This window comes from Capricornis sumatraensis, chromosome 11, assembly GCF_032405125.1.
Source record: "Capricornis sumatraensis isolate serow.1 chromosome 11, serow.2, whole genome shotgun sequence".
In the NCBI taxonomy this organism is placed as follows: Eukaryota; Metazoa; Chordata; class Mammalia; order Artiodactyla; family Bovidae; genus Capricornis; species Capricornis sumatraensis.
In genome coordinates this window covers 100273000-100300487 of record NC_091079.1, presented here as the reverse complement: position 1 = coordinate 100300487, position 27488 = coordinate 100273000, and the positions used below count along the sequence as shown (strand labels likewise).

The following is a 27488-nucleotide window of genomic DNA, read 5'->3' as shown; positions in this document are numbered from 1 at the left end:
AAAAAAGAATTCAGGAAGCTTCCTCTAATGAAGGGCAGAGAAGGGGACGACAGAGGATGAGATGGTTGGATGGCATCACTGACTCAGTGGACGTGAGCTTGGGTTAACTCGGGGAGTTGGTGATGGACAGGGAAGCCTGGCATGCCGCAGTCCATGGGGTCACAGAGAGTTGGACATGACTGAGCGGCTGAACTGAACCGAGGCCCTATATACAACACGGGTGGCCAGACAAAGGTGCCTGGGGTTTGGTCCAATATATGCCTCATCCTTACAAAATTCCTTTCATTGGAATAATTTTTTGATTAGCAACGAGAGTGAGAGATGACCCAAATTCACCAAGCACAATTATCACAGTGATAAAAGAGGCTATTTGTCGAGCGCTTGCCACACAGTAGATCCTTCGTATATGCTATCTCTTTCGTCTTCCCAAACAGTCTGTAAGCAGTTATTACTATTAATATTATATCTTCATTTTAGGGTTGAGAAAATGTGGGCTCAGAGAGGTAAGAGGTAATTTGCTCAAGGCCTTAGCTAATTAGAAGATTTACAGTTTACACTTCTGATTATACCACAACTAACATCCTCAAGTGTGGGCCACGTGCTGTTGATATCACTTGGGATATGGGATGATATCCCACATTCAACAGCCAAACCATTTTTATTTTGGTCATTTATGTACTACCTTTAATGTGTATTAAAGTGAAAGTGAAAGTCACTCAGTCATGTCCAACTCTTTGCAACCCCATGGAATATATGATCCATGGAATTCTCCAGGCCAGAATACTGGAGTGGGCAGCCTTTCCCTCCTCCAGGGGATCTTCCCGACCCAGGGATCAAACCAGGGTCTCCTGCATTGCAGGCGGCTTCTTTCCCAGCTGAGCCAGAAGGGAAGCCCAAGAATACTGGAGTGGGCAGCCTTTCCCTCCTCCAGGGGATCGTCCCGACCCGGGAATCGAACCGGGGTCTCCTGCATTGCAGGCGGCTTCTTTCCCAGCTGAGCCAGAAGGGAAGCCCAAGAATACTGGAGTGGGCAGCCTTTCCCTCCTCCAGGGGATCGTCCCGACCCGGGAATCGAACCGGGGTCTCCTGCATTGCAGGCGGCTTCTTTCCCAGCTGAGCCAGAAGGGAAGCCCAAGAATACTGGAGTGGGCAGCCTTTCCCTCCTCCAGGGGATCGTCCCGACCCGGGAATCGAACCGGGGTCTCCTGCATTGCAGGCGGCTTCTTTCCCAGCTGAGCCAGAAGGGAAGCCCAAGAATACTGGAGTGGGCAGCCTTTCCCTCCTCCAGGGGATCGTCCCGACCCGGGAATCGAACCGGGGTCTCCTGCATTGCAGGCGGCTTCTTTCCCAGCTGAGCCAGAAGGGAAGCCCAAGAATACTGGAGTGGGCAGCCTTTCCCTCCTCCAGGGGATCGTCCCGACCCAGGGATCGAACCAGGGTCTCCTGCATTGCAGGCGGCTTCTTTCCCAGCTGAGCCAGAAGGGAAGCCCAAGAATACTGGAGTGGGCAGCCTTTCCCTCCTCCAGGGGATCTTCCCGACCCGGGAATCGAACCGGGGTCTCCTGCATTGCAGGCGGCTTCTTTCCCAGCTGAGCCAGAAGGGAAGCCCAAGAATACTGGAGTGGGCAGCCTTTCCCTCCTCCAGGGGATCGTCCCGACCCGGGAATCGAACCGGGGTCTCCTGCACTGCAGGCGGCTTCTTTCCCAGCTGAGCCAGAAGGGAAGCCCAAGAATACTGGAGTGGGCAGCCTTTCCCTCCTCCAGGGGATCTTCCCGACCCGGGAATCGAACCGGGGTCTCCTGCACTGCAGGCGGCTTCTTTCCCAGCTGAGCCAGAAGGGAAGCCCAAGAATACTGGAGTGGGCAGCCTTTCCCTCCTCCAGGGGATCGTCCCGACCCGGGAATCGAACCGGGGTCTCCTGCACTGCAGGCGGCTTCTTTCCCAGCTGAGCCAGAAGGGAAGCCCAAGAATACTGGAGTGGGCAGCCTTTCCCTCCTCCAGGGGATCTTCCCCACCCGGGAATCGAACCGGGGTCTCCTGCATTGCAGGCGGCTTCTTTCCCAGCTGAGCCAGAAGGGAAGCCCAAGAATACTGGAGTGGGCAGCCTTTCCCTCCTCCAGGGGATCGTCCCGACCCGGGAATCGAACCGGGGTCTCCTGCATTGCAGGCGGCTTCTTTCCCAGCTGAGCCACCAGGGAAGCAACGTGTATTAAAAAGACTGGTTTTCTGTTGAGAGTTTTGTGGTTTTTGAAAGCATTTAAGTAAAAACAAAAAGAAACTGTAAGTTGATTTGAAGAAATATATTAAGCAGATGGTGTGGAAGCATAAGGAACAGCAGGAATACGGCACACACGTGCCGGAGTCTGGAAAACACTGTATTATGCCACGGGTGTCTGTGAGTGATGTGTGCCAAGGAGAAGTCCCAGATGGTGTGCAGACAGCATGCAAACCCTTAAAAGACAGAGAAGGAAGTCTTTTGAGTGGTGCAAGTATCTTTAACGGATGGAGTGAGAGGGTGGAGAGGGGCAAAGGCTTTGACAAAAGGCAAGTTTTCCCTGGCTCAGCTTGGACGGGGTTTGACTGCATCAGGTTATATGGGCTGGATGGAAAATTTCACCTAATTTGAAAAATACCAACAAAGACTTTCCAGAAGGAAATCCCATCTGCCACCATCGAGTATGTTTGAACGCCAGCTCCTGACATTCTGCCGGCCAGCTAGGACTCTGAACCACAGCCCTGAGTAGGGGGCACAGCTCGCTTTCCATGAGGCACCGTCCAGAAAGGGCAGCCCTGGAGGGGAGAGACAGCGACCGCTGAGCTGCCGCAGGGCTTCAGTTACAGAGGAGAAGCAAGCAGAGCGCCACACGGGGCAGCGGCCAGCCTTACGTGTTTTCACCACGCCGGTCAGAGCGTCGCTGAAGCCCGAGGCCTGGGACGCGAATATCTTCACGTTGTAGTCCATTCCGCTGAGCAGGTTGGTGATGAGGATGGTGTGGATGTTCGCTCCCACGAACGTCTCCAGGGTTGGGCCAGCAACTAAAGGAGAAAGAGTGTATTTCAGTTACCAGAGAACAGGGGAAAACAGAGACGCTTCCGAACCAACCGTACTTCCTCCGCTGTGCTCCAGCTCGCCCAGGAGACACACACAGAGGGCTGGGTCTAGCCCCGTTCCGCTGCAAGACTTCCCGCCTACCTGACTCCCAGGCTAGAGCTTTCACGGCATCTCGTCCTTTTCTTAAACATAGTTCTGTCCCTAGAACTACCCAAAGAAACTGCGTCACCTCACCGTCCACCATATTGTGAGGCCTTCACAGTGGAGCCACCAGGACGGCACGGGCTTTGGGGCACGTGAGAAAACAGGAGTCATTTTGGGTTACCCCACCTCAGACAGCAGCTTTGTCCCCAGAAGGCATTAAGTTGCCCTAGTGGCCGTTTTGTCATGGACACTATGCCACACCGTGCCACATAAGGACAACCATATACACCACCAGTGTGGGCTCCATAGCCCCTCTTCTGCTGCTTGAGGTCACACAGATGACACTCCTCCTCCAAGGCCCTTGACCATCTGCCTTCTTTGGGCTTTTGCATTTTCACCTCTGTTCCAACCGAGTGGAAGCTTTGATTGGTCAGGAAAAATATTCTGTGCTATGTCCTATACAAATTGAGACTCATAGTGTTTTTGAGGGTAGAAAGGTTTTTATTGACCCAAAGGATGATTTTTAAGTTTTCCTCAACCTGATGCATTTTATACCTTGACATAGTTTTCAGAAAGCTATGATGTGTGTCCCGTGGCTGACTCATGTCAGTATACGGCAAAAACCACTACAATATTGTAATTATCCTCCTATTAAAATAAATAAAAATTTTTAAGAAGCTATGACAAACCTACACACCATATTTAAAAGCAGAGATACCACTTTGTTGACAAAGGTCTGTATAGTCAAAGTTGTGGTCTTTCCTGTAGTCATGTACTGATGAGAGAGCTGGGCCATAAAGAAGGCTGAGCACCAAAAAACTGATGCTTTTGAACTGAGGGCAGGAGAAGGGGTAACAGAGGAAGAGATGGTTGGATGGCATCATCAGCTCAATGGACATGAGTCTGAGCAAGCTCCAGGAGATAGCGAAGGACAGGGAAGCCTGGCGTGCTGCGGCACATGGGTCGCGAAGAGCTGGACACTGCTTAACGACTGAAAGACGAATACCTTAACACAGTCTCCAGGATGAGGACCCTGAGAAGCTGGTAAACTTTTTCTAACTAGCCCAAGAAGTAACAGGTAGAGGAAGAATTAGAAATTGGAGAGTCTAAAGGTTTAGAGCTCACATACCCATCAAGCCACAGAAGCCTCTCACCGCTACGGAGTCAAAGGCCGCCTCGGCGGGCTCCTTGTCTGGGGTGGGCAAAGGTCAACTGTAGGCCAAGTAGATATCCTGCTTATTAACATGCCAGCTGTGTCTTGGGTGAGGTGGCAACTTCAACACATTTTTCTTTTTTTTTCCATAAAAGGGAAGAGGCTCTTCCCATTTCTTAAAACCAGTGATGGAAAGTAAAAACAAAAATAACCTGTCTTTAAAGATTACATTTTTGAAAAGCGTGACTTACCACTGACAGGTTTGTAGACAATCCTATACCCTTTCACTGGGGAAGAAGGGGGGTCCCACGTAATACGCAGTCTGTTATACCATTCTTCCGAAACCCGTAAGTTTTGGGGACCAGAGGGTGGCACTGGGCAGGAAGGAAAATGAAGAAAGTGGTTTAATGTGGTTTCCATCTTTGCAACCTACCTTTTGGTTAGCAGAGTCTCATGCTTCTTCCCACAGCTTAAAGATACTTACAAGGGAAAAAGCACTAAAGCAAACAGCAAGGGAACTTCAAGAATCCGTGGTGATGCTAAGCATTAAATGACAGAAAATGACTGCTCTCGTGGTAAAACACTTATCCGAAGATCAGTGGTTCACTCAGTGAAATTTGGGCTCCACTTTCCTCGGTTCCTTTAAAGCAATCCTGAAGTGAGCAGCGTTCGTGAAAACATTTCTGTCACACGCCCTCTGTTGCACTATCATATCAGGGTGATTAGATTAACAGGAGTGGCAGCGATTCTTAGAGGGAAGACTTTTTATTTTGCTTTCATCTTCATATTAGGGGTTCTGAACCATACCTGGTGGTTCAGACAGTAGAGAATCTGCCTGCAATACAGGAGACCCAGGTCCAGTCCCTGGGTTGGGAAGATTCCCCTGGAGTGGGTGATGCCAACCCACTCCAGTATTCTTGCCTGGAGAATCTCATGGACAGAAGAGCCTGGCAGGCTACAATCCACGGATCAGAAACAGTCAGACATGACTAGCGACTAACACTTTCACACCTTCATAAATTTCAATCATCATTCATCAGTTTTTTATCAAAACAGGAGAGCTGTTTGCATGAAGGGTCTTTGTAAACTGTCATGCATGTTGATGGATATTATCATTCTTACTTTGTTGCTGACAGAATTTAGTTGTGTTAACCAGCGCTTAAAATAAGTGGACCATTCAAAATTATTTCAAAGAACACCCTTTGAAATAACTTTTTTGTACAGATGGTATTTCCATAGTGATAGCCTTTAAAAGCCTTTATTTGTTTGAGTATATATGTGTGTTCATCATGAAACCCTTTTATAAATTATGTGAATCAAACATTTAAACAAATTGTACACAGTTTCTAAAGGTTATTTTCCATTGACATTATGACAAAATGGTGGCTGCATTCCTCGTGCTGTACAAGACATCCTTAAGCCTATTTTACACCCCAGTCTGTGCTGAGACAGGACCGAAACCAAAATGGGACGAGCGGAAACGCAGGAAACCACGGGAGAAGGTGGGGAGGTCTCTGCCCGGGGGGTGAGAGAAGCCTGAGCGGGGGCGCTGAACTGAGGCCACAGTGACAAGCAGTCAGAAAAGCAAACCTCCGGGAGAGGATGCTCAGCCTGGCAGCAGCGGCTCGTGTGCATTTCTAAGGCCGAGCCAAGCTTTAGAAGGCCAGGGAGGACAGGGAAGGCGGGCTGGCTGGAGGCGAGCTCAGGAGGGTCCCGGTCACCTCGGCCTTCGGGCCCCTGCACGGACCTCGGAGTTTACGCTGGTCCACGGGGAGCCGCCAGGCGGCTTGGAACAGAGGGGAGCCCTGAGACCGTCTCGATTTTCAAAAGCTGCGCCGCTGTGAGGCGGGCGGAGCCTCTGGGATCGAGCGCAGGGAGCCGCGGGCGTGCACTCGCTGAGCGCGTGCTAGGTGAGGGGCGTGCACGCGCCCGGAGGGGCCTCCGAGGGACCCGCAGCTGGGGACGATCAGACGCTGGGGCAGGGAGACGCGGCTGTGTCAAGCCTTCGGTTTCGGAGACGAGGGGACGGAACCCCAGAGCAGTGGAGCGATTTGCCCGAAGTCACACAGCTTGAATGTGTGAAGACAGAATCCGAGCGGATTTTCTCTCTCCAAATCCCCTTTTCTCTTCTCTTTTAGTGGAGGAGAGCTGCTTTACACTGCTGTGTCAGTCTGCTGTACCGCAAAGTGGACCGGCCGTGTGTACACAGTCCACACACATCCCGCTTCTTCGGATTTCCTCCCCACTGAGGCCGCCGCGGAGCCTGGGCAGAGGCCCCGAGCTCTGCAGCAGGCGCTCGTCACCTGTGGTATACACGGCCGCATGCACACGGCACTCCCAGCCTCCTGCTCAGCCCACCGCTGCCTTCTCGCCCTGCTATCCATGCGTTTCTTCTCTCGAGGTCTGTGTCTCTACTCCTGCTTCTTAAATAAGGTCATCTATGGTTTCTCCTGTGGTCATGTATGGATGTGAGAGTTGGACTGTGAAGAAGGCTGAGCGCCCAAGAATTGATGCTTTTGAACTGTGGTGTTGGAGAAGACTCTTGAGAGTCCCTTGGACTGCAAGGAGATCCAACCAGTCCATTCTGAAGGAGATCAACCCTGGGATTTCTTTGGAAGGAATGATGCTAGAGCTGAAACTCCAGTACTTTGGCCACCTCATGCGAAGAGTTGACTCATTGGAAAATACTCTGATGCTGGGAGGGATTGGGGGCAGGAGGAGAAGGGGACGACTGAGGATGAGATGGCTGGATGGCATCACGGACTCGATGGACGTGAGTCTGAGTGAACTCGGGGAGATGGTGATGGACAGGGAGGCCTGGCGTGCTGCGATTCATGGGGTCGCAGAGAGTCGGACATGACTGAGCGACTGAACTGAACTGAACTGATACCACCTGGGGGCTTCCCTGGTAGCTCAGATGGTAACGAATCCACCCGCAATGCAGGGACGCAGCTGAAGTCCCTGGGTTGGGAAGATCCCCTGGAGAAGGGAAAGGCTACCCCCTCCAGGATTCTCGCCTGGAGAATTCCACGGACAGAGGAGCCTGGCGGGCCACAGTCCGTGGGGTGGCAAGGAGTGGGACACAGCTGAGCAACTGGCCCTTCCAGAGCCTTTCCTCCCCTACCCTGCAGCTGCCGGGCGCATTAGAGAGGACAGCGCGCAGCCCCAGGGAAGCTTCACTCACAGGTTTTTCCAGGGGCAGAGACACTGACCCCTTCTCCGTCATCATAGATGGGCGTCACCGTGACCTTGTACTCGGTCTCAGAGAGCAGATTCTTCAGAAGCAGAGTGTTCTGGCTTCCAGGCACCAAAATCTGAAGAGAAAAGCAGAGGACCATGGTCTTGGTCAGACTTGCGTCCCAGCTGGCCTACTAAAGAGGAGGACTTAAGGCGCTTCGACATCATCAGAAGCAGGGAGGTCTGCTTGAGGCTGATAAGAGGAAGGCATCCATGCGAAAGCATTTCTCTCTGCAGCTCCCCTCAGAGCAGCCCTCAGCTTCTAATCACTAAAGCAGAAGGCTTAAATATGAAGCTCTTGAGCGCTCAGGAACAGCCTTCTCTCAACATCTTTTCAGCATTTGTAAAGCAGCCAGAAGAAAAAACGATCATCTCTTTGGAAAGCAGGTGTTTATGGCTTAGGAGTGTTCATTCTATAACACAGCCTGCACAGCATATTTGCTTCTACTTAAATAGCCTCTTGAAAAGTCAGCCTTCCACTCCTCCCCGTTCAGAGATCATCTAACCCCAATATTTCAGGGTGGATGCTAGCCAAGAACACCACAACCACATGTTAAAGCCCAGATTTCCGAGTCGAAAGATATTTACCAGTGACACTAAAAAAGGTTGCAGTTTTTTTTACTTCTGAAAGGAGATGTCTTCCTCAATCTGAGATCACCATTCCTCTGACTCTAAAGTCTGCAAAAACTAAAATCCAGCGGTGGGGTGGACACCACCCACACATCAGTGCAACGTTCCATGGGGCCAATCCTGCCATCCCTAAAAGGATATATGGACCAGAAAAGCCACATGTTCTTAATACTAAGGCCACAAAACTTTCTCCCCAGGCTTCAGCAGTTAGATGCTGGCACATTTCTGGGCCATTTAAAAGACTTCATCATGGCTGGAAAAAAATGCTAGGATGTAAGAACTGACCCAAACGAGTCACAAGACTGGGACAGCTGGAGATGGTTTTGGATTCAAGAGCTGGGTAAAATGCCAGCAGGCAAAGGGCGTGCTGTCTACTTCTGGATGAGGGAAGGAACCTATAAATCATGGAATAAGCCCTAGAAAGCCTTGAGTTGAACTCACAAGCAGCTGTTGCTAAGATATTGCTAAGCTCTAAAAGCAGCCGGGATAGGGGGTTAATATAAAAAGAGGAAGTCGGCATTAGGTGATTCATACTAAAGCAATATGATTTTGCTCCTCATATGGAATGACATTGAATATCCAGGATGGTACCGATGCAGTCCTAGGAGGGAGATTTTACACAAGGAGCTCCGCTTTATTCTAAAAGGAGTTGGATAACCCTGCATTAAGAAGACGTTAAAAAAGAACCGCGGTTGTCCTGTCTGGTCTTATCCATCCATGCAGCTTCCTTTAGGGCATTTCTTCTCGATATAACCCTATGGAGCCCAGAGCCTGGGCTTTGATTCCAAGCTGTGTGCCTATCTAACCACCCAGGCTGATGTTCCTTATATAAGGTCACCTCTCAAACTGAGAAGCACATGGACATGGGAGCAATCAGATGTAGCCTGTAGGGCACTGGAAGCGGTGGGGCCGTCCTGCAGGGCTCGTTTACCTGCCAGGCAGCAGTTTCTGTTACTGCTCTAAGTATCCGAATGCAGTAACTCACTTACTCCTCACCACAGCATTCTGAGGAAAGAAGTATCATTGCTCTCATTTCATAGATGAGGAGACTGAGACGCATATAGCTTTTGGGTAAAAAAAAGCCATGGGCTTCCTGGTGGCTCAGTGGTAAAGAATCCGCCTGCAGTGCAGGAGATGAAAGCTCCATCCCTGGGTCAGGAAGGCCCCTGGAGCAGGGAATGGCAACCCACTCCAGTCTTCTTGCCTGGAGCATCCCATGGCAGAGGAGCCTGGCGGGCCACAGTCCACAGCGCTGCAGAGAGTTGGACACGACTGAGCAACTGAACACCCACACACGAAAAGGCCGTATCGAAACCCTGAATATCTGGTCTGAGCCCTTTTTAACCACTGCCCTCTGTTCCAGCTGACTGTACTATGAAAACCTCTTTATCCTCATGAGACTCACTCCCAAGAATAAAGCATAAACCTTCTCTTGGGTTCGCAAAGTTCCTTCTACTGGACCTCTGCTTGTTTGCACGAAGCGAGGTAACGATGAGCACCACTCAGAAGATCTAAACAGACAGTTCTCCAAAAATGATGCATGGATGGCCAAGAAGCACATAGAAAGATGCTCGACATTCCTAATCATTAGAGAAATGCAAAGCAAAACGACAGTTAGGTATCACCTCACACTGCCGGTCAGAATGGACATTATCATGAACCCATAAACAATAAACGCTGGAGAGGGTGCAGAGCAAAGGGAACGCTTCTGCACCGTTGATGGGATGTAAGTTTGTGCAGCAGCTATGGAGAACAGTCTGGAGTTTCCTTAACAAACTAAACTGCCACATGATCCAGCAATCCTACCCCTGAGCATACACCTGGAGGAAACCACAATGTGAAAAGATACATGCACCCCAGTGTTCACTGCAGCACCACTGACAGCAGCCAGGACGTGGCAGCAGCTTAAACGCCCACTGACTGAGGAATGGGTAACAAAGGCGTGGTGCGCATGCAAAGGGATGTCACTCAGCCACAAAAATAGCGCCATCCGCAACAGTAGGCACGGGCCTAGAGGTTATCCACCATGCTGAGTGAAGTAAGTCAGAGCAAGACAAATATCATATGACATCACTCACCTGTGGAATCTAATTTAAAAAATGATATATATGACCTTATTTACAAACCAAAAAGGCTCACAGATTTTGAAAACAAACATAGTTACCAAAAGGGAAACGTGGAGGGAAGGACAAATTAGGAACTTGAGCTTCGCACACACACACTGCTATATATGAAATAGATGACCCACAAGTGCGCACAGTGCAACACAGGGAACCTCACTTAGCGGTCTGCGGTAACCATATGGGGAAGTCTGAACAGGAGTGCACAGAGGCACATGTGAAACCAAGACCCTCTGCTGCATGCTGGAGCTAACACGACACTGCAAATCAGCTCTACTCCAGTAAACCTGTTCTAAAGAGATGGGCACCCATTAAAAACACGCTACAGGTCACAGCAGATGATGGTTTCGTTTATGAAACAATTCTATAAATGATACTCTTGGTTAAATGAGACGCAAATCTAACCAGTAAACGTCACGTTTTTAATTTTTCGAATATGCTACTCCATGTCCAGCTCCATTATTGCTCAAAGCTCTTCAGAACTGGATCTCATCCAGCAAGCAGTTCCCACAGTAGACAGAGGATTCCCCGTGTCTCATTTTGCCGCTGTCTTAGAAAGTTCTGTTTCTACAAAGTGATTCTCATGCTTTCTATGGTGAAGGATTAGGTGGGGCTGGGGCTGTTGTTTTAATCCCAATCCCTGAAGATCAGTATTCTTATAAAATATAATAAGACAAAATTGCTAAAATATATGATCATATTCTTGAATATTCCAGCAATGTCAAATTGCTATAAACGTTTCTAAAAGCTTAATGTCAATATCAAGCTTATCTTGTAGGAGACGGATCTACATTCTGACTACCCCTGCTCTAGAATATTTCCTGCAACTTAAAATCCAGTACACAGTTTTAGGTTTTTCATGTGGGATCCAGAAAAGTCTGGAATCCTGGTCAGCCTTTCACAAATAAAGACACGTGAGAGCTCCCTCCACTGCCAACAAAACTCAGGGCAAGGTCATTGCCACGGCTCCACTTCTGAGCTGAGCTGAAAGTCAGTCTCTATGAAATATTTGACAGGGAGTTTTACTTTCTAAGGGTTTAAAAGCTTTTTATTGGGAATATTTGGTAGATTTGATTATGCTTAGAAAATATAGAACTATTTCGCTTCACCTCAATTGGAAAAGTAGGTTTGATTCCTCTTGTTTTATATATATTAAAGCTTGAATTTGGTTTACCATATATCTATACTATTCTCCAGCTTCGGTACTTTATCTTGTCACTTCCTTGGATAAATTTAATAAGATTTTATAGCTAAAGAAAATTTGGAAAGATGGTAAAAGGCATTTCTCTTATCTGGACACATTTCCTTTCCCACATTTTAACATGTTTAAGTCCTCTGTCTTTCCCTGTCAGCCTCATTACTTTAATCGTTCGTTTGGCTGGACTTACTCAGCTAACGTGAACAGTCTCACAGATGCAGGGAACAGTCTCACAGTCTAACGAGAACAGTCTCACAGACACAGGGAACAGTTTCACAGCCTAACAGGAACAGTCTCACAGACACAGGGAACAGTTTCACAGCCTAACGGGAACAGTCTCACAGTCTAACATGAACAGTCTCACAGATGCAGGGAACAGTCTCACAGTCTAACGGGAACAGTCTCACAGCCTAACGGGAACAGTCTCACAGTCCGACGTCAACAGTCTCACAGTCTAACAGGAACAGTCTCACAGACACAGGGAACAGCCTCACAGCCTAACGGGAACAGTCTCAGACACAGGGAACAGTCTCACAGTCCAACGGGAACAGTCTCACAGTCTAACAGGAACAGTGTCACAGACACAGGGAACAGTCTCACAGCCTAACAGGAACAGTCTCACAGCCTAACGGGAACAGTCTCACAGACACAGGGAACAGTCTCACAGTCCAACGTGAACAGTCTCACAGTCTAACAGGAACAGTCTCACAGACGCAGGGAAGAGTCTCACATTCTAACATGAACAGTCTCACAGTCTAACGAGAACAGTCTCACAGACACAGGGAACAGTCTCACAGCCTAACGGGAACAGTCTCACAGACACAGGGAAGAGTCTCACAGTCTAACATGAACAGTCTCACAGTCTAACGAGAACAGTCTCACAGACACAGGGAACAGTCTCACAGCCTAACGGGAACAGTCTCACAGGCGCAGGGAACAGTCTCACAGTCTAATGGGAACAGTCTCACAGATGCAGGGAACAGTCTCACAGTCTAATGGGAACAGTCTCACACAGGGAACAGTCTCACAGCCTAATGGGAACAGTCTCACAGACACAGGGAACAGTCTCACAGCCTAACGGGAACAGTCTCACAGACACAGGGAACAGTCTCACAGTCTAACGGGAACAGTCTCACAGACACAAGGAACAGTCTCACAGTCTAACGGGAACAGTCTCACAGACGCAGGGAACAGATCTTGTGGTTGTCAGGGGGCGGGGGTTGGGGGGCGTCGAGCTGAGGCTGGAGTTAGCCGACATAAGCTGTTATATACAGGATGGATAAACAAGGCCCCTCTGTACAACACAGGGGTGATAAACCATAACGAAAAAGAAAGAGTGTGTGTGTGTGTGTGTGTGTGTGTGTGTGTGTGTGTGACTGAATCACTCTGCGGCCGAGCAAAAACTAACACAACACTGTAAAGCAATTATACTTTAAAAATTAAAAAAAGGAAATATTTAAGATTTTCATTTGGTGTGTGGGGGCTATTAATAATATAGTTCAAGTGCCTGACATGCCTTTGTTTTCTAGTCTAAATGCACACACTTTCTGTCTCCAGTAACATATTACATTTATATAGCAGTAATGATTCATAAAACACAGATATAAATTCTCCATTACTCCCCAATAGACTCCCAGAAAATATGTCTGTAAATTAAGAGTCCACAAATCCAATTTCATTGGAATTCACCAAAGGGTCTTGATAGTTAAAAAATTCTAAAATACTTTCTTTTGCATAGCAAACATACTTCTGCACAGTAAATAATTATCATGAAATTTTATCAATATTTTTCATTTTTATCACACATTTGTTTAACTGGGGCACATATGTGTTGAAGACTTTTGATCTTTTTTTCCTTCATCTAGGTGTCCAAGTGTTTCAAAATAAACAGTGTGAAATGAAAGAAACTAGCAAAGGCAAAACTATCTAGAGACGATCCAAAGTAAATATTATTATTATTTTACCTTGTATGGCTTACAAGTGCACGCACAAGATTAAACTGTAACTCATTCCAAATTAATGGGAATATTTAGCAAGAAGCTTAATGTGTTTCTTGGAAAGAGTAGAAACAAAAACCAAAAAACAAAGCTCTCACTCAGGGAGTTTTTATGGGTTTCATTTTAGGAACAAGATTAAAATATGAGGACAATAACAGGAAAAAACAAAGCATCCAAACTGTATCTTCAGTCGTCATGGTTGTGCACAATTCTAACTTTTTGGTATGTTCCAATCATGGAGCATTTGAAATCTATAATCTGAGTGAATTTATAACTCAACCTGTTTTATTCAAGTGTCCATTAACTTTCCAAAACTGCTCCCAGACCAATTCCATGGACCTTCTGGTCATTCACAGTGGACGTGGTTATTGCCCACTGTGTTATCACTGTGTATTATGGCGATTCATTCATCAGCCTGAAATTAAGTACTCTCCTGAAAGAATCTGGAGCTCAAACAATTGTTTATGTACCATAAAAGTACAATAATTTGCCATCAAAGGCTTTATAAGTGAGGAAGAGAAAGAGAGGATAATAATGTTACTCATGGTTTTAAGACAGGCCCAACACAAAGAATGTAGCCAATATTTTGTACTAACTAAATGGAAAGTAACCTTTAAAAATTATTGTTTTTTTTTAATTTAAAAAATGAAAACACTTCATTTCTTAACTTAAAAAGAGGGAACCCAGGTTTTCAACAGAGGAAAAAAAAATAGGGATGAAACAAAGAAAACACACAAAAATCTAAATCCCTCAGGAAGACACTCATGATTAAGAACACATTAGAAATGACTATAAATCTGCTCAGGGTTAATGTCAGGGAAAAATACAACTAACTGTTAACGGAGGGCATTTTATTAGGAACACTACACAAAGAAGAGCTTTGAGTTATGTTCTGCTGAAACTTTTAATCAGATTCCCAGCATCAAAAGTTATATATGTGCATATATATATGTTTATATATTAAAAGTTTATATATCAAAAGCATACACACACACAAATACACACACACATGCACAGAAACAAGGGTATAAATGTATATTTATGACCCAATTTTTGTGCTCTAACAAGTTGTCAAGGCAACAGAAGCAAAGAGGTAAAGAAGGTTCAGATGCTTTATCTGTCTAGAGCAGGTTGCAAAGATGGAGCCAGTTTCAGAGACAGAAAAGTCATCAAGTTTGGGTCAAACAAAACCATTAGCATCCAGAGAGATGAAGAAATGAGCGTGAAGCTTGCATTCCCAGCGCGCTGGCCTGGTTAGTCAGGGGACGCAGAGTGGCTCGCAGCTGTGCTGATACACACCGTTCCCAGCACTTCTTCCGCTGGGTCCCCTGGAGCAGTCAGGTAGGTCACCCTGAACTGCTGCGCACTGCTGTCTGAGATGTCCCATGCTACCCGCAGGCTAGAAGCGGTCTCATCATCCACCACCAGGTTCCTGATTCCGGTGCGGAAAGCTGGAATAGACACAACCAGGCGTTTAAAGAACTTTTTATCCATCGTATTCCAAAATGAGCTGCAGAGGTGGTCTGTGGACAGGGCAACAAGCATCATTCAATATATCTCTATTATGCAGACCCAGGCGAAACAAGCACTGCTCAGCTTCCGTGGTTAGCCCGGAGCTAGGACACCGATTAACAGCAAATAAAAATGGGCTTAAAAGATGCTTTCAAGGTGAGTCCGTGGACCCTCAACCCCCACGCTGTGTGTACACCGGAAAAGGGAAGCGGGGAGCAGCTCTCAGCTCCGGAAGGAGAAGCGGAGCCCCGAGCGGGCCACGACAGTGAGGACTCGCGTCAGTCCCCGCGGGAGAAGCAGGGCAAGGGGCCCACGTGGCCGAGCTCGCTGTGCAAGGCAGCATCGGACACACACAGCCCGTCGCCTGCTCACCTGTTTCTCTTTATTGCTAGACTTCTTAAACAATGTTGGCCGCAGCACGTGGGCCTTAGTTCTCTGACCAGGACTCAAACCCACAGCCTGCCCTGGGAGACAGTCTTCAACGCTGGAGCCCCAGGAACGCGCCCCGGCCGTTTCGCCTGTTCACAACCTTCACTCGAAGCACACGCCTCCCGCCGCGGCAGCCTTGATCCACGCAGCCCGCGGGGACGCTACCTTCCTCTGGATCTCTCGGCCTCCACCTGCGCTCAGCCCGCGGGGACGCTACCCTTCCTCCGGGGTCTCTGCGCCTCCATCTGCGCTCAGCCCGCGTGGACGCTACCCTTCCTCTGGGGGTTCTGCCTGCTAACAACCTTCACTCGAAGCACACGCCTCCCGCCGCGGCAGCCTTGATCCACGCAGCCCGCGGGGACGCTACCTTCCTCTGGATCTCTGCGCCTCCCCCTGCGCTCAGCCCGCGGGGACGCTACCCTTCCTCCCGGATCTCTGTGCCTCCATCTGCGCTCAGCCCGCGGGGACGCTACCCTTCCTCCCGGATCTCTGTGCATCCCCCTGCGCTCAGCCCGCGGGGACGCTACCCTTCCTCCCGGATCTCTGTGCATCCACCTGCGCTCAGCCCGCGGGGACGCTACCTTCCTCTGGGGTTTCGCCGCCTCCACCTGCGCTCTCTGACCGTCTCCTCTGTCTCCCACAGCGACGGCTCTCATTTGTCCCATCTCCTCTCCCTCTCGCGCTAACTCCCTCCCAATCTCTCCACCTCCGCTGACTCCTCTCTCCATTCACTTACTGCCATTCAGCAAACACTCACTGAACTTTTCCTGTATGTTAGACGGTGTCAGGCCTTTAAGACACAAGTGCATAACACGCGACAGAAACGGTGACGTGTCACAGAGGCAGACCGAGGACCCTCCTAGGCAAAGCTGCGGGAGGGGCCGGGGGTGGGCCCAGAGCGCAACGCCCCCCCTTCAGGACGAGGCGCGCCAGACGACAGGAGGATACGGGGAAGCATGAAAAGCGCTGCTAAGGCTGAAGGCAGGAAGAGGCAGGACCTGACCAGGAAGCATCCCGGGGGTCATGCGAGAGACTGCGAGCGTAGGGAAGGGCTCGGCAAAAAGGTGCACGGAGGAGAGAATGAATCGGAGAACGGACGGGTACGCGGATGGTGGTGGAAGCCCACTGAAGGGTCTAAGTCAGGAAATGACGCTCATCAGGCGTGTATCTAGCTGACTCTGACAGCCGGTTGGGCGCTGTATGGAGACGGAGGGGAAGTGAGGTTGAGAGAGGAAACAACCGATGTAAGACCGGTACACAGCCTCGGAAACGCACAGACACCGGATAGGAACAGTCCTCAACAGACAGCAGCTGGAGGAGTCACTGAGCTCAGACGCAGAGAGAGACGGCTGGGGCTGCTCACTCCAACAGCCTCTAAGCGATCGGGTGGAAACCCAAATGAAGACGGGAAACGGAGCGCCACGGGGACAACGATGAGTAGGCACTCAGGGACAAGAAGAGGCGGAGAGTTCCAAGAGGAGTGGAGTTTGAATCTGCATGCCCCTTCCTAACAATGATACAAATCAGATAAAACTGCGGTAACTTCTGCGGAAAACAAACTCTTCTTCTTCCGGGTACTCGGGCTTCTGTTTGCTCTTACCTGATGTCACAGGTCTGGTAGGTGCTTCTTCGGTCGTAGGTGGTTCTGTCCAAAAACTGTCAACTAAAAAAGTATTCATGACTTTAAAATTCACTGATGATGATAACTCTATACATTTGGCTATAGCATCTTAGAGTTTTCAAAGAAAAGGCAGACAAGGGCGCTGAAACCTGGAGAAGCTAGTTTCTAATCACAGACACCTGCCACCATATTGAATCACACCTATAAAAGTGAGAAATTCACTTTGAAATGGGGCATAATCATGATGATTAAAGGAAATTAAACAGCTGAGAAGGAGCGGCCAAGCAGGACCAGCAAGGCAGACAGCAAGAAGTGCATCTGCTATTTCTGTATCCACACCGGGCAACCAGAGGATAGAAGGGCTGTTTGCTCAGATTCCCTCTTTGAGGTCGACACGCTCATCCAGCAGCTTCTAGAATACTGGCTCAGGCCTCTGAGACTTGCCTTGGCTGAGACTGCCGACTCTACCAGGGGATGGCCTACCTCCAATGGGGTACAAAGACCCAGCCCTTTGACTCAATTTGGGACCACTCAGAAGGGCCACGCCAGGTCCAGAATTCCTAACAGAATTCACTGAGGGCTCAGTTTTAGCTTTTCCCTATTCCCTATCCTTTCATCCTTGTTTCCTTACAGATGTATCTCCCAACTACACTCTTCAACAAACCTTCTGGATGCAATTTTCTATTTCAGAATCTGGTTCCAGGGAACCCAATCAAAGACAATTTAATGTGTGGTTAATACCTCATATTTTAAAAATGAAGGGATGAATGAATCAGCGAGCAAATTTTGTGCAAGATTCTTGGAACCAAGATCAACATGGGATTTTCCAGAAACTGCCTGGACACTTTTTCCTACATTTATCTGATTTGCTCATTTATTCAGTTATAAATTATTCCATCCATCCATCCATCCATTTACTCTTTCATCCATTCACCCATTCTTCCATTCAACAAATATCCACTGCAGAGTTAAAATATGCCATGAATTGTGTTAAGTGTTGGGGATGTAATGGTAAACAGTACAGATATGGTTCCTGCCTTTAGATGATGGCAGACCGAGTCTAAGGTTCTCTGCACACTGATTTCCTTAAAGGTGAAGGTGTGTGAAGGGTTCTAGGGACAAAGTTTCTGAAGCCAGGAGTAAGGCTGACGGGCAGGGAACCCAGGAGGGTGAAAAGGCTGTCAGAATAAATGGTGGGAGCTGGTGAAGTCCACCGCAGCCCGACTAAGACTTACGTGTGGTCCCAACAGCAGTCACCACCTCACTCTCACTCCCGTCGTCCAGCACAGCCAGCAGAGAAACTTCATACTCAGTGCCAGGCTCCAGGCCCTCAATAACATACGAGTCTTGGTCTTCTTTTAGGACAACCTGAAAAGTATTTGGTCCTTAGCAACCGGGTTTACTTGAATAACAGAAGAGAAAGTTAAGAAAAAATAATAAAAAGCAAAGATGCTATCCCAAGTGTAACAAAAAATAACTAAGCATAAGGCACTCCAGGGCCACTGAGTTCAATTTTAAAGTCAAACCAGAGCCTTTTCTCCTCTCAATTCTCTCAGCAAAGGAACGATTAATATTGCAAAAGCAGCATTTTAGAAGTTTTATTAAGTGTCATTTATGAAAATCAAAGATACTGGAAATATATAACACTTTTAACTAAAGCCCTAACAAAAATGCATTTTGATCTTGGAAAAATCATATGATTTGACATTTACAAAACTCCAGGTCATGCAAAGTGTTGAGTCTTTCTGGGATTCTCAATGTACTTTAATACAAAAACCAACCCAAATGTCAGCACTGGGCATTCGCTTCCCAATAAAATCGCTGTGTTGCTATTTAGTCGCTAGGTCGTATCCGACTCTTTGCGACCCCGTGGACTGTAGCCACCAGGCTCCTCGGTCCACGGGATTTCCCAGAAAAGAACGCTGGAGTGGGTTGCCATTCCCTTCTCTGGGGGATGTTGCTGACCCAGGGATCGACCCCGGGCTTCCTGCACTGCAGGCGGATTCCTCACCGCTGAGCCCCCAGGGAAGCCAGCTAAACGCCCTGGGGTACTTTTCGAGCTCCGCCACTCACCTCCTCGGTCCTGCCCCCGTAGACGGGGATCCACATCAGCTTGTGCTGGCCCTCATCCGCGGAGAGCGGGTGCCAGCTCACTCTAAAGCTGTCTGGCGTCACCTCGTCGATTTCCAAGTACTGCTGGGCTGGGACTTCCTCTGTAAGCAAGGGGGAGACTCTGTCAGGGAACAGAGACGGCAAGAGATCCAACTCAAGCAGCCCGCCAGGGCCCCCAGGCAGAGAAGGCTCTTGTTTCAGGAAAGCTCGCAGAAGCGGGGAAAGCAGCGCTAGTCAGTCCAGAGTGGGCTTGTGTTCCTATCTCCAGCACTCACCCACAGTGTAAGTTAGGGAGGCCAGGACACAGCAGACTTTTACAGGTTGTTAGTACTTTCCAGAACTCTTGGAGTCTCTATTTGGCTCTTTTCATTAATTATAAAAAAATAAGAGTGCCACATTTGTTATTTTACAAAGATACTGTTTTCCAAGTATTTTGAAGAAATGAATAAAATGATGCCTTAGAAGCCTGAGAAATGTCACTTCTAGCTTTCTTGCCTCTCATGCCTGAATCACTCTTTAGTGATAAGTTAAATCCTAGAGAAGAACATTCATCCTTTCAATCTTGTACATATGGCTGCCATCAAATTGAAATATCATTTATCAGACATTCACTGTTACTCTGTTTACAGGCTGCTGGGATACGCAACAAAGACCGTAACATCTAATTACACCCAAAGTGAATTGTAACTCATTGATTTTTATTATTTGAAATCAGAGGTTTGAAAACTCTTTGACAGGATATCATGAGAATTCCAACTAGAGTTAGCCTTTGGGAGATTTTGCAAAATCACTGAACTCTTCTCTGTGAACATTATTTCTCAATCCGCCTTATTTCTCATCTCTCTCCAAATTACCTCTCTTCTCAGTACAGCACTAAATATGTTTCCAAGTGCAATTAATAATGTCTGGAAAGCAAGCAACAGAATTTTTCTACCAAGAGGCAAAAAAAAAAAAAAAAAAAAAACCAGTTACATTTATTGAATGACTACAGGGAATATACTGAAAAGAAAAATAGTGCATTCGTGCTTTTTTTTTTATTTTAGTATTTAAAATACGCCATATTGTTGTATGACTATTGCCAAGCAGCATGAAAATACCTAATTGGCTACAGATTGATGCATTAGGTTAAATGGCATGTAACTGTCATTTTTGTAGGCCAAAAACTATTGAAGAGCTGTAATTTTGGAAGTTCAATTAATATACACATATATCAGTGGAAGAAATGTGAAAATTTTATGTCGCTAGAACAAAAGAAACAGCGTGAGATTAGGGAGAAAATGGTGCAGACTTTTATTTAGCAAAGACCTTTGAACTTAGATGGTTCTGTCAGTCTTTGCTTTGAGAGAAAATAATTAACCAGTAGGCATTCTACTCAGCATAGTATAAAATAAATAAAAATTAAAATGCAAGCTCTTGGGACTTCCCTCATGGCCAAGTAGTGAGACTCTGCGCTCTGCATACAGGGGGGCAGGGTTCAATCCCTGGTCGGGGAACCAGACCCTACAGGAAGCAACTGAGGCTGCGTGTGCCGCAACCGAAGACCCCGCATGCCGCAACCAAGATCTGATGCAGCCATGAATAAATATCTAAAGCGCAGTCTCTTCAAAAGCACCCTTGAAGAAGCTCTCCAGCTTCTGGTTTCCACCCAGTTACTCCTGGACACTTTTCGAACCATAGTAAGACTGACCTGTGGTAAAAATTCCAGTCAGAGGTTCTGACTGCCCCTCGTCATAGATGGAGAAAATGGCAACAGTGTATTCGGTGAGGGGTGTCAGGCCCTTCAGAGGGAAGGTAGTAACAGGATCGACTTCAACCTGCAAGAGAGAGAGGTCATAACAGCTCTATCAGACGCATTCCCGCCTGCTGGGCACTTGGTTGACGGCACTAGCAGTATGAGAACTACAAAGCAGATGCTGGTCATAAACCATAACGGAAAAGAACGCAAAGGAGCAGGCAGCTATCCACCCGTGTGACTGACTCGACTTGCTGTACAGCCACAATACTGTAAGTCAACTACACTCCAACTAAAAAAAGAGAGATAGTGAATTTATATATTCACATGTCTAATCTCATATCCTTAAATAAAATCAGTTCAGTTCAGTTGTTCAGTCGTGTCCGACTCTTTGAGACCCCATGGACTGCAGCACTCCAGGCCTCCCTGTCCATCACCAACGCCTAGAGTTTACTCAAACTCATGTCCATCGAGTCGATGATGCCATCCAACCATCTCATCCTCTGTTGTCCCCTTCTCCTCCCCACTTCAATCTTTCCCAGCATCAGGGTCTTTTCAAATGAGTAAGCTCTTCGCATCAGGTGGCCAAAGTATTAGAGTTTCAGCTTCAGCATCAGTCCTTCCAATGAATATTCAGGACTGATTTCCTTTAGGATGGACTGCTTGGATCTCCTTGTAGTCCAAGGGACTCTCAAGAGTTTTCTCCAACACCTCAGTTCAAAAGCATCAATTCTTCAGTTCTCAGCTTTCTTTGTGGTCCAGCTCTCACATCCATACATGACCTCTGGAAAACCATAGATTTAACTGGATGGATCTTTGTTGGCAAAGTAATGTCTCTGCTTTTTAATATGCTGTCTAAGCTGGTCATAGCTTTTCTTTCAAGAAGCAAGTGCCTTTTAATTCATAGCTGTGGTCACCATCTGCAGTGATTTTGGAACCCAAAAATATAAAGTCTGTCAGTGTTTCCGTTGCTTCCCCATCTATTTCCCATGAAGTGATGGGACCAGATGCCATGATCTTCCTTTTCTGAATGTTGAGTTTTAAGCCGCTTTTTTACTCTCCTCTTTCACTTTCATCAAGAGGCTTTTTAGTTCTTCTTCACTTTCTGCCATAAGAGTGGTGTCATCTGCATATCTGAGGTTATTGATATTTCTCCCAGAAATCTTGATTCCAGCTTGTGCTTCATACAGCCCAGCATTTCTCATGATGTACTCTGCATAGAAGTTAAATAAGCAGGGTGACAATATACAGCCTTGATGTACTCCTTTCCCAATTTAGAACCAGTCTGTTGTTCCATGTCCAGTTCTAACTGCTGCTTCTTGACCTGCATACAGGTTTCTCAGGAGGCAGGTAAGGTGGTCTGGTATTCTCATCTCTTGAAAAACTTTCCACAATTTGTTGTGATCCACACAGTCAAAGGCTTTGGCATAGTCAATAAAGCAGAAGTTGATGTTTTTCTGGAACTCTCTCACTTTTTCAATGATCCAACGGATGTTGGCAATTTGATCTCTGGTTCCTCTGCCTTTTCTAAAACCAGCTTGAACATCTGGAAGTTCACGGTTCACGTATTGCTGAAGCCTGGCTTGGAGAATTTTGAGCATGAGTGCAACTGTGCAGTAGTCTGAACATTCTTTGGCATTGCCTTTCTTTGGAATTGGAATGAAAACTGACCTTTTCCAGTTAAGTAAAATACCTATCAGTTAATTTTCAAGACATTGTTGCAACCAGTATTATTTCCATTCATTACAGCTACAGTAAGTGAAGTACACACGATTTTTGCAATGCTAATACAAAGTACTGTGATGATCACAGCCAGCTTTGCTAGGAGGAGCCAGTCATGTACAATAGCTTCCACAGGAGTTACACAGACGAACAACCACGCAGGGGGTGGTGAGCACAGTCGCTGTGTTATTTCAGTTGTTCAATGAGCCAACTTCTTTTAATTGGCAAGTTTTACCTAAGAAGAGAAATCCCTGATCAGCCACAGCCACCTTCTGTCCAAGTTTTCCCACCTCAGGGCCTGTGCAGATGCAGCTCATTCTGTCTGGGACCTTATTTCCTGGGCTCTTTTCAAAATAAGCCCTTCGCCATCTGTTAGGCTTGTGCTTATACTTCATGTCCTGGTGGGGAGGTGTTCATCTCTCCTCCGGTCTCAGTAGGATGATTCTTTAACACTATCCTTCTTACATATCATTTTCTTTCTCGTTTTTGACCATACTCTGTGGCTTGCAGAATCTTTACTCCCGATCAGGGATGGACCCTGCAGTTCAGCATGGAGTCCTAACCGCTGGCCTGCTGGGGAGGTCCCAGCAGGGACAGTGTTTGTTTCCTCCCTGGCACCAATCCCAGCGTGGAATCATTTTACTTCCTAAGTACAAGGTACTATTTCCAACATAGAGTGTAAGCCTCTTGAGGGCAGGACCTTGTTTAGCTTTTTAAATACTGTATATTGAATTTTATCTATATATATAAAAATATATTGAGTGAATAGAATAAGTAAATGGAAATTGAGATGTAGGCACCAAAAATCCATTTTACAAGAGATTACATGAAGGGCTCATCTGAACAAACGGTTAACACAGAGACTGCAGGCATCTCAAAGGAATTGACCGCAGGTCATAAAGAAAGATTGCCAGCCCCGAGGAAACGAGCTTCCTGCTTCATGATTTTGGAACTCTGCGCCTCGCTGCTAAAGAGGAGCAGCCAAGCCCGACCTTCTCAGCCACCCCAGACGTGGGAGTGAAGTCATCTTAGAAGTCCCAGCCCAGCCGGGCTCCCACACGAACGCTGGGGTCACCTTAGCTGACACCACATGGAGCAGAGACCGGCGGGCCTGCGGGGCCGCCCAAGCTACACAATCGTGTGTTGTTATTTTAAGCCAGAGCACCAGCTACAGAGCCAGAGTTAACTGAAAACATGTACTGTCTTCTTCTGAATCTAGGCCTGATCAGACCATGGGTGATTCTCAGCAGTTAGCGCTTACTCTGGCCTGCATGCTGTACGTGCGTCGGTCGTACTGACCCCTTACCACAGCCTCATAAGGTAGCTAACTGTTACTCCTAATTGGAAGATGGGGAGAATGAGACTCCAGAAAGTTAAGGAGCTTGCCCAAGGGAAAGTCAGCCAGCTCCTAAGACTGGAAACATAAGGGTTTCACGCTCCAGATTCTCTGGCTGTATATACTAGCTACAGTAGGGCTGCATCATTTAAACTCACAGAAAAGACAGATCCATACTCAAAATATGAGACAAGCTGTTCTCCTAAACTACACTTACCTGCGGCCTCCTGCTGCTTCGAACCACACTGGCTAAGGTTTACTGGGCACTTACACTATGTCGGGGACCTTACCTTCACTGCTCTATTTGGCCCCCTCCTCCCTCTCACTAGGTGTATGATGACTATTTTACAAACGAGGAACCTCAGACCCAAAGACCTTAATTAACCTTCCTGGGGTCATGAAACTATTAACTGGGATGGATACTTAGGTCTTGATATACTTCTGTATAAGTGCCCATATACGCAAAAGTATATGTATTTCAGCATTATATATTGAATATATATATATTTATTTTTTTCAACAGAGACCTCTATTGAAAAGATCTAGTTTTACTTATTAAAAGCTTTTTACTTGATGCTGAACAGACTGCTTCATGCATTAATTATTGATCATTTTATTTCATCAAGTGAGAACTGTTAGGTGTCACTCATTTTCACTTGTTCTCATAATGTGCTTCAGATGAAGTTCTGGAACTGCTTTTATCTGGATCACTTTTAAGACGTAGGAGAAGAATTTGGGAAGACGGTAACAAATAACTATGATCTCATTGTTACACAACTATTTCTGAGAATAATTTTTCAAACAGTCTAACTAAAAACTTCAGCCTTTTCCAGGAGGGATGAAGAGGGCCCTTGATGAGGACCCAGGGTCTGGGCTCTGCTGTTGAGTCACTGTGTCGGAAACCGGGCCCGTCCTGAGAGCCCGGGGCCTGCGGCCTCTCACGGGAAACCGAAACGGCACCATCAGGCTTGCGCGTCTCCCCGGATCTGCTCCCAGGGCGTGCTATCTGAGACGGCTGCTTCTTCGGTTTGACAGGTCAGGCTTTGGCAACACTTTTTCTATAAAAATTGCACCAAGTGTTCTCTGTAAAAATCTCAGAGCCTGACTCAGGGTAAGCACTCAACGTGTGTTAGCTGCCACCATCACCACCATCCTCACCACCGTCGCCATTATCGTCACCATCGTCGTCAACATTTGTTTAGATGCTCTGTTCTATTTTTCTTCCCTGGACTCCAAAAAGTTAGGGAGAGAGGGAATGCAGAAAAGACAGAGAGAAGGAGAAGTAAGTGAGGGAGAGAAGGTGGAAGAGGGAGTGAAGCAGAAAAATATGGACTGAGTTGAAAACAAAGCTTTTACAATCAATCACACATTACGTAGTAAGCAGATCTTAGTTGAGATGTTTTAAAGTTCATTCCAAAATATTTTGGGAATTTCCTAACAATCCAATTGCAGCATTATCTTTAAATAAAAGTTCAAATGAATAGCAGTAAAGCAAAATATGGTAGGGATATTCACCCTTAAAATCATATATTCCCAAACTAGGTAAAATAGTATTTGATTCATATAAGACAGTTGTCCAGCAACCTTCAGTTTCAGTTGCATAAAAACTAAGAATTAAGAACACATACACCAAAAAAAAAACAAAAACAAAAAACCCTATCAGTCAACATGGAAATGTTACTAAAGCCACACATTATTCATTCACTTCATTCAGAAAAGATGTTCTCAGATTTTCATGCATGGTCTATTTATGCATATTTTAAATTCAGTTTTATCAAACATGGTTTTCTAATTTCCCAGCACAATACAAATTAGAAATAGCAAGTACCAGAGGCAATCCCCAAGGAAAAACACTGCAAAAAAAAAAAAAACACATGTATCTCTCAATGAACACAACTGCGATTTTTTAATGGAGCAATGTATGTTGACTAGACCTTTTATGGCCATCTCACAATGTAGACAAATGCTGAGTCACCATGTCATACACCTGAGGCTAATACAACATTACACGTCAATTACACTCAACAAAAATATATAATTATATAGTTCATATACGCATACCTATGACAGTTCATTTTTGGTTCATGAAAAATTATTTCCAAATAGGAATGCTTTGAAGTGAACAAAATTAATGAATATGCTTATGTTATTTTGGTTGTTCAATGAGCCACCATTTTAAAATTTCACATAAAAAGAAACCCCTGGTCACACAGTCAAGGGGAACGAGATCTGGCAGCCCCTGAAGATTTCTGCGCAGCAACAACCTCCGGAGCTAACAGCGGCTGCCTCTTGCTGCTGCTGCTGCTGCTGCTGAGTCGCTTCAGTCGTGTCTGACTCTGTGCGACCCCATAGACAGCAGCCCACCAGGCTCCCCCATCCCTGGGATTCTCCAAGCAAGGACACAGAGTGGGTTGCCATTTCCTTCTCCAATGCGTGAAAGTGAAGTCGCTCAGTCGTGTCCCACCGGGCTCCTCCGTCCATGGGGTTTTGATGAGCATGTACAAACTCCCCAGCAATGCAGTGCCCACCAGGCCCGGGACCCCGTCACTGTCACCCACGGTCCATCGTCACTGGTCATTGTCTTTCAGTGAGAATTTCTGCCCCCAAATGGGAACATGAAACATAACCTAAGGGAGCCTCATGTTTCAAGAAAAACAGGTGAGACTATTTCTTTGCAGATGCAGCAATTTCTGCACTCATTTACATGATCCACGTAAGCCTCCTACACAGCTGAATTTGCAGCCCTTGGGAAAGCAGGTTACTTATCACTGATCACAAAGAGACATTGATAGCTCACTGCTTTTCATTTCTTTCTTTTTACTACTCCAGGTTCTCATCTTCAAAAGCAAAGCACATAGTCTAAATGACTGCAGCTTCATCAGAATTATTTGCCCTCAGGATTTATGAAGATTTAATAAAAGCTATTGAACAGTATTTCTGTACTGTTAGTAAATGTGCAGTTTTGGTCCATTCATTACCCCACATGCTGCAGGAGGGCACATTCAGCAAAGTATTGCTTGGATTTCATTGTAGGAAAAAGCTTGTCTCTGTATATGAAAATACATGCTTTACTTGGTCAAGAAATAGAAATGATGTAATCCAACATATTTCCCTTGTTGTCTTAGCTTCTTGGACCAAGATAAGGGAAAAACATAAAAATAACTGCTATCTAGCCTGCTAAAATATATTTCCAAGGAAAGAATTTCTGAAGAGTATTAGTCACTGAGTGCAAAATACTGTATCTTCATGGGTTTCAGTAAATTCTGTTAGTTGAAAGTTTCTTCCTACACAGAACTTGAATGATTCAGTTTTCAACGTGTGCTCACTGAACTAGGGTCTTTCAAACACCGGCAATTCAGTTCCCTGCTTCTGTGAAGACACACACTTCCTCACCCGCACTCCCTGGGGCAGACTGTATTTAAAAAGTCCGGCTCCCCTATAGCTGCCTTGCTGAACGGATCATGTAAACAACCAACTTTGAAACATAGAGCC

The 27488-nt window shown here is 46.6% G+C and overlaps 1 protein-coding gene across 7 annotated transcripts in view; it reads right to left on the bottom strand.

Moving 5' to 3' along the window:
* The window catches only part of COL14A1 (collagen type XIV alpha 1 chain), a 231080-nt gene that overhangs the window by 123704 nt on the left and 79888 nt on the right, over positions 1 to 27488 (bottom strand). For 6 of the 7 annotated variants that reach the window (XM_068983360.1, XM_068983358.1, XM_068983361.1 and 3 more), the window contains exons 15-22: positions 20894 to 21020; positions 19168 to 19307; positions 18330 to 18462; positions 17074 to 17136; positions 14832 to 14983; positions 7535 to 7664; positions 4602 to 4724; positions 2888 to 3037 (exon numbers count right to left, since the gene is read on the bottom strand). In XM_068983360.1, coding sequence (XP_068839461.1) covers positions 2888 to 3037; positions 4602 to 4724; positions 7535 to 7664; positions 14832 to 14983; positions 17074 to 17136; positions 18330 to 18462; positions 19168 to 19307; positions 20894 to 21020 — 1018 coding nt within the window. Of the gene's footprint in view, positions 1 to 2887; positions 3038 to 4601; positions 4725 to 7534; positions 7665 to 12606; positions 12610 to 14831; positions 14984 to 17073; positions 17137 to 18329; positions 18463 to 19167; positions 19308 to 20893; positions 21021 to 27488 lie in introns of all 7 variants that reach the window. The other variant, XM_068983364.1, reaches the window with a different exon arrangement.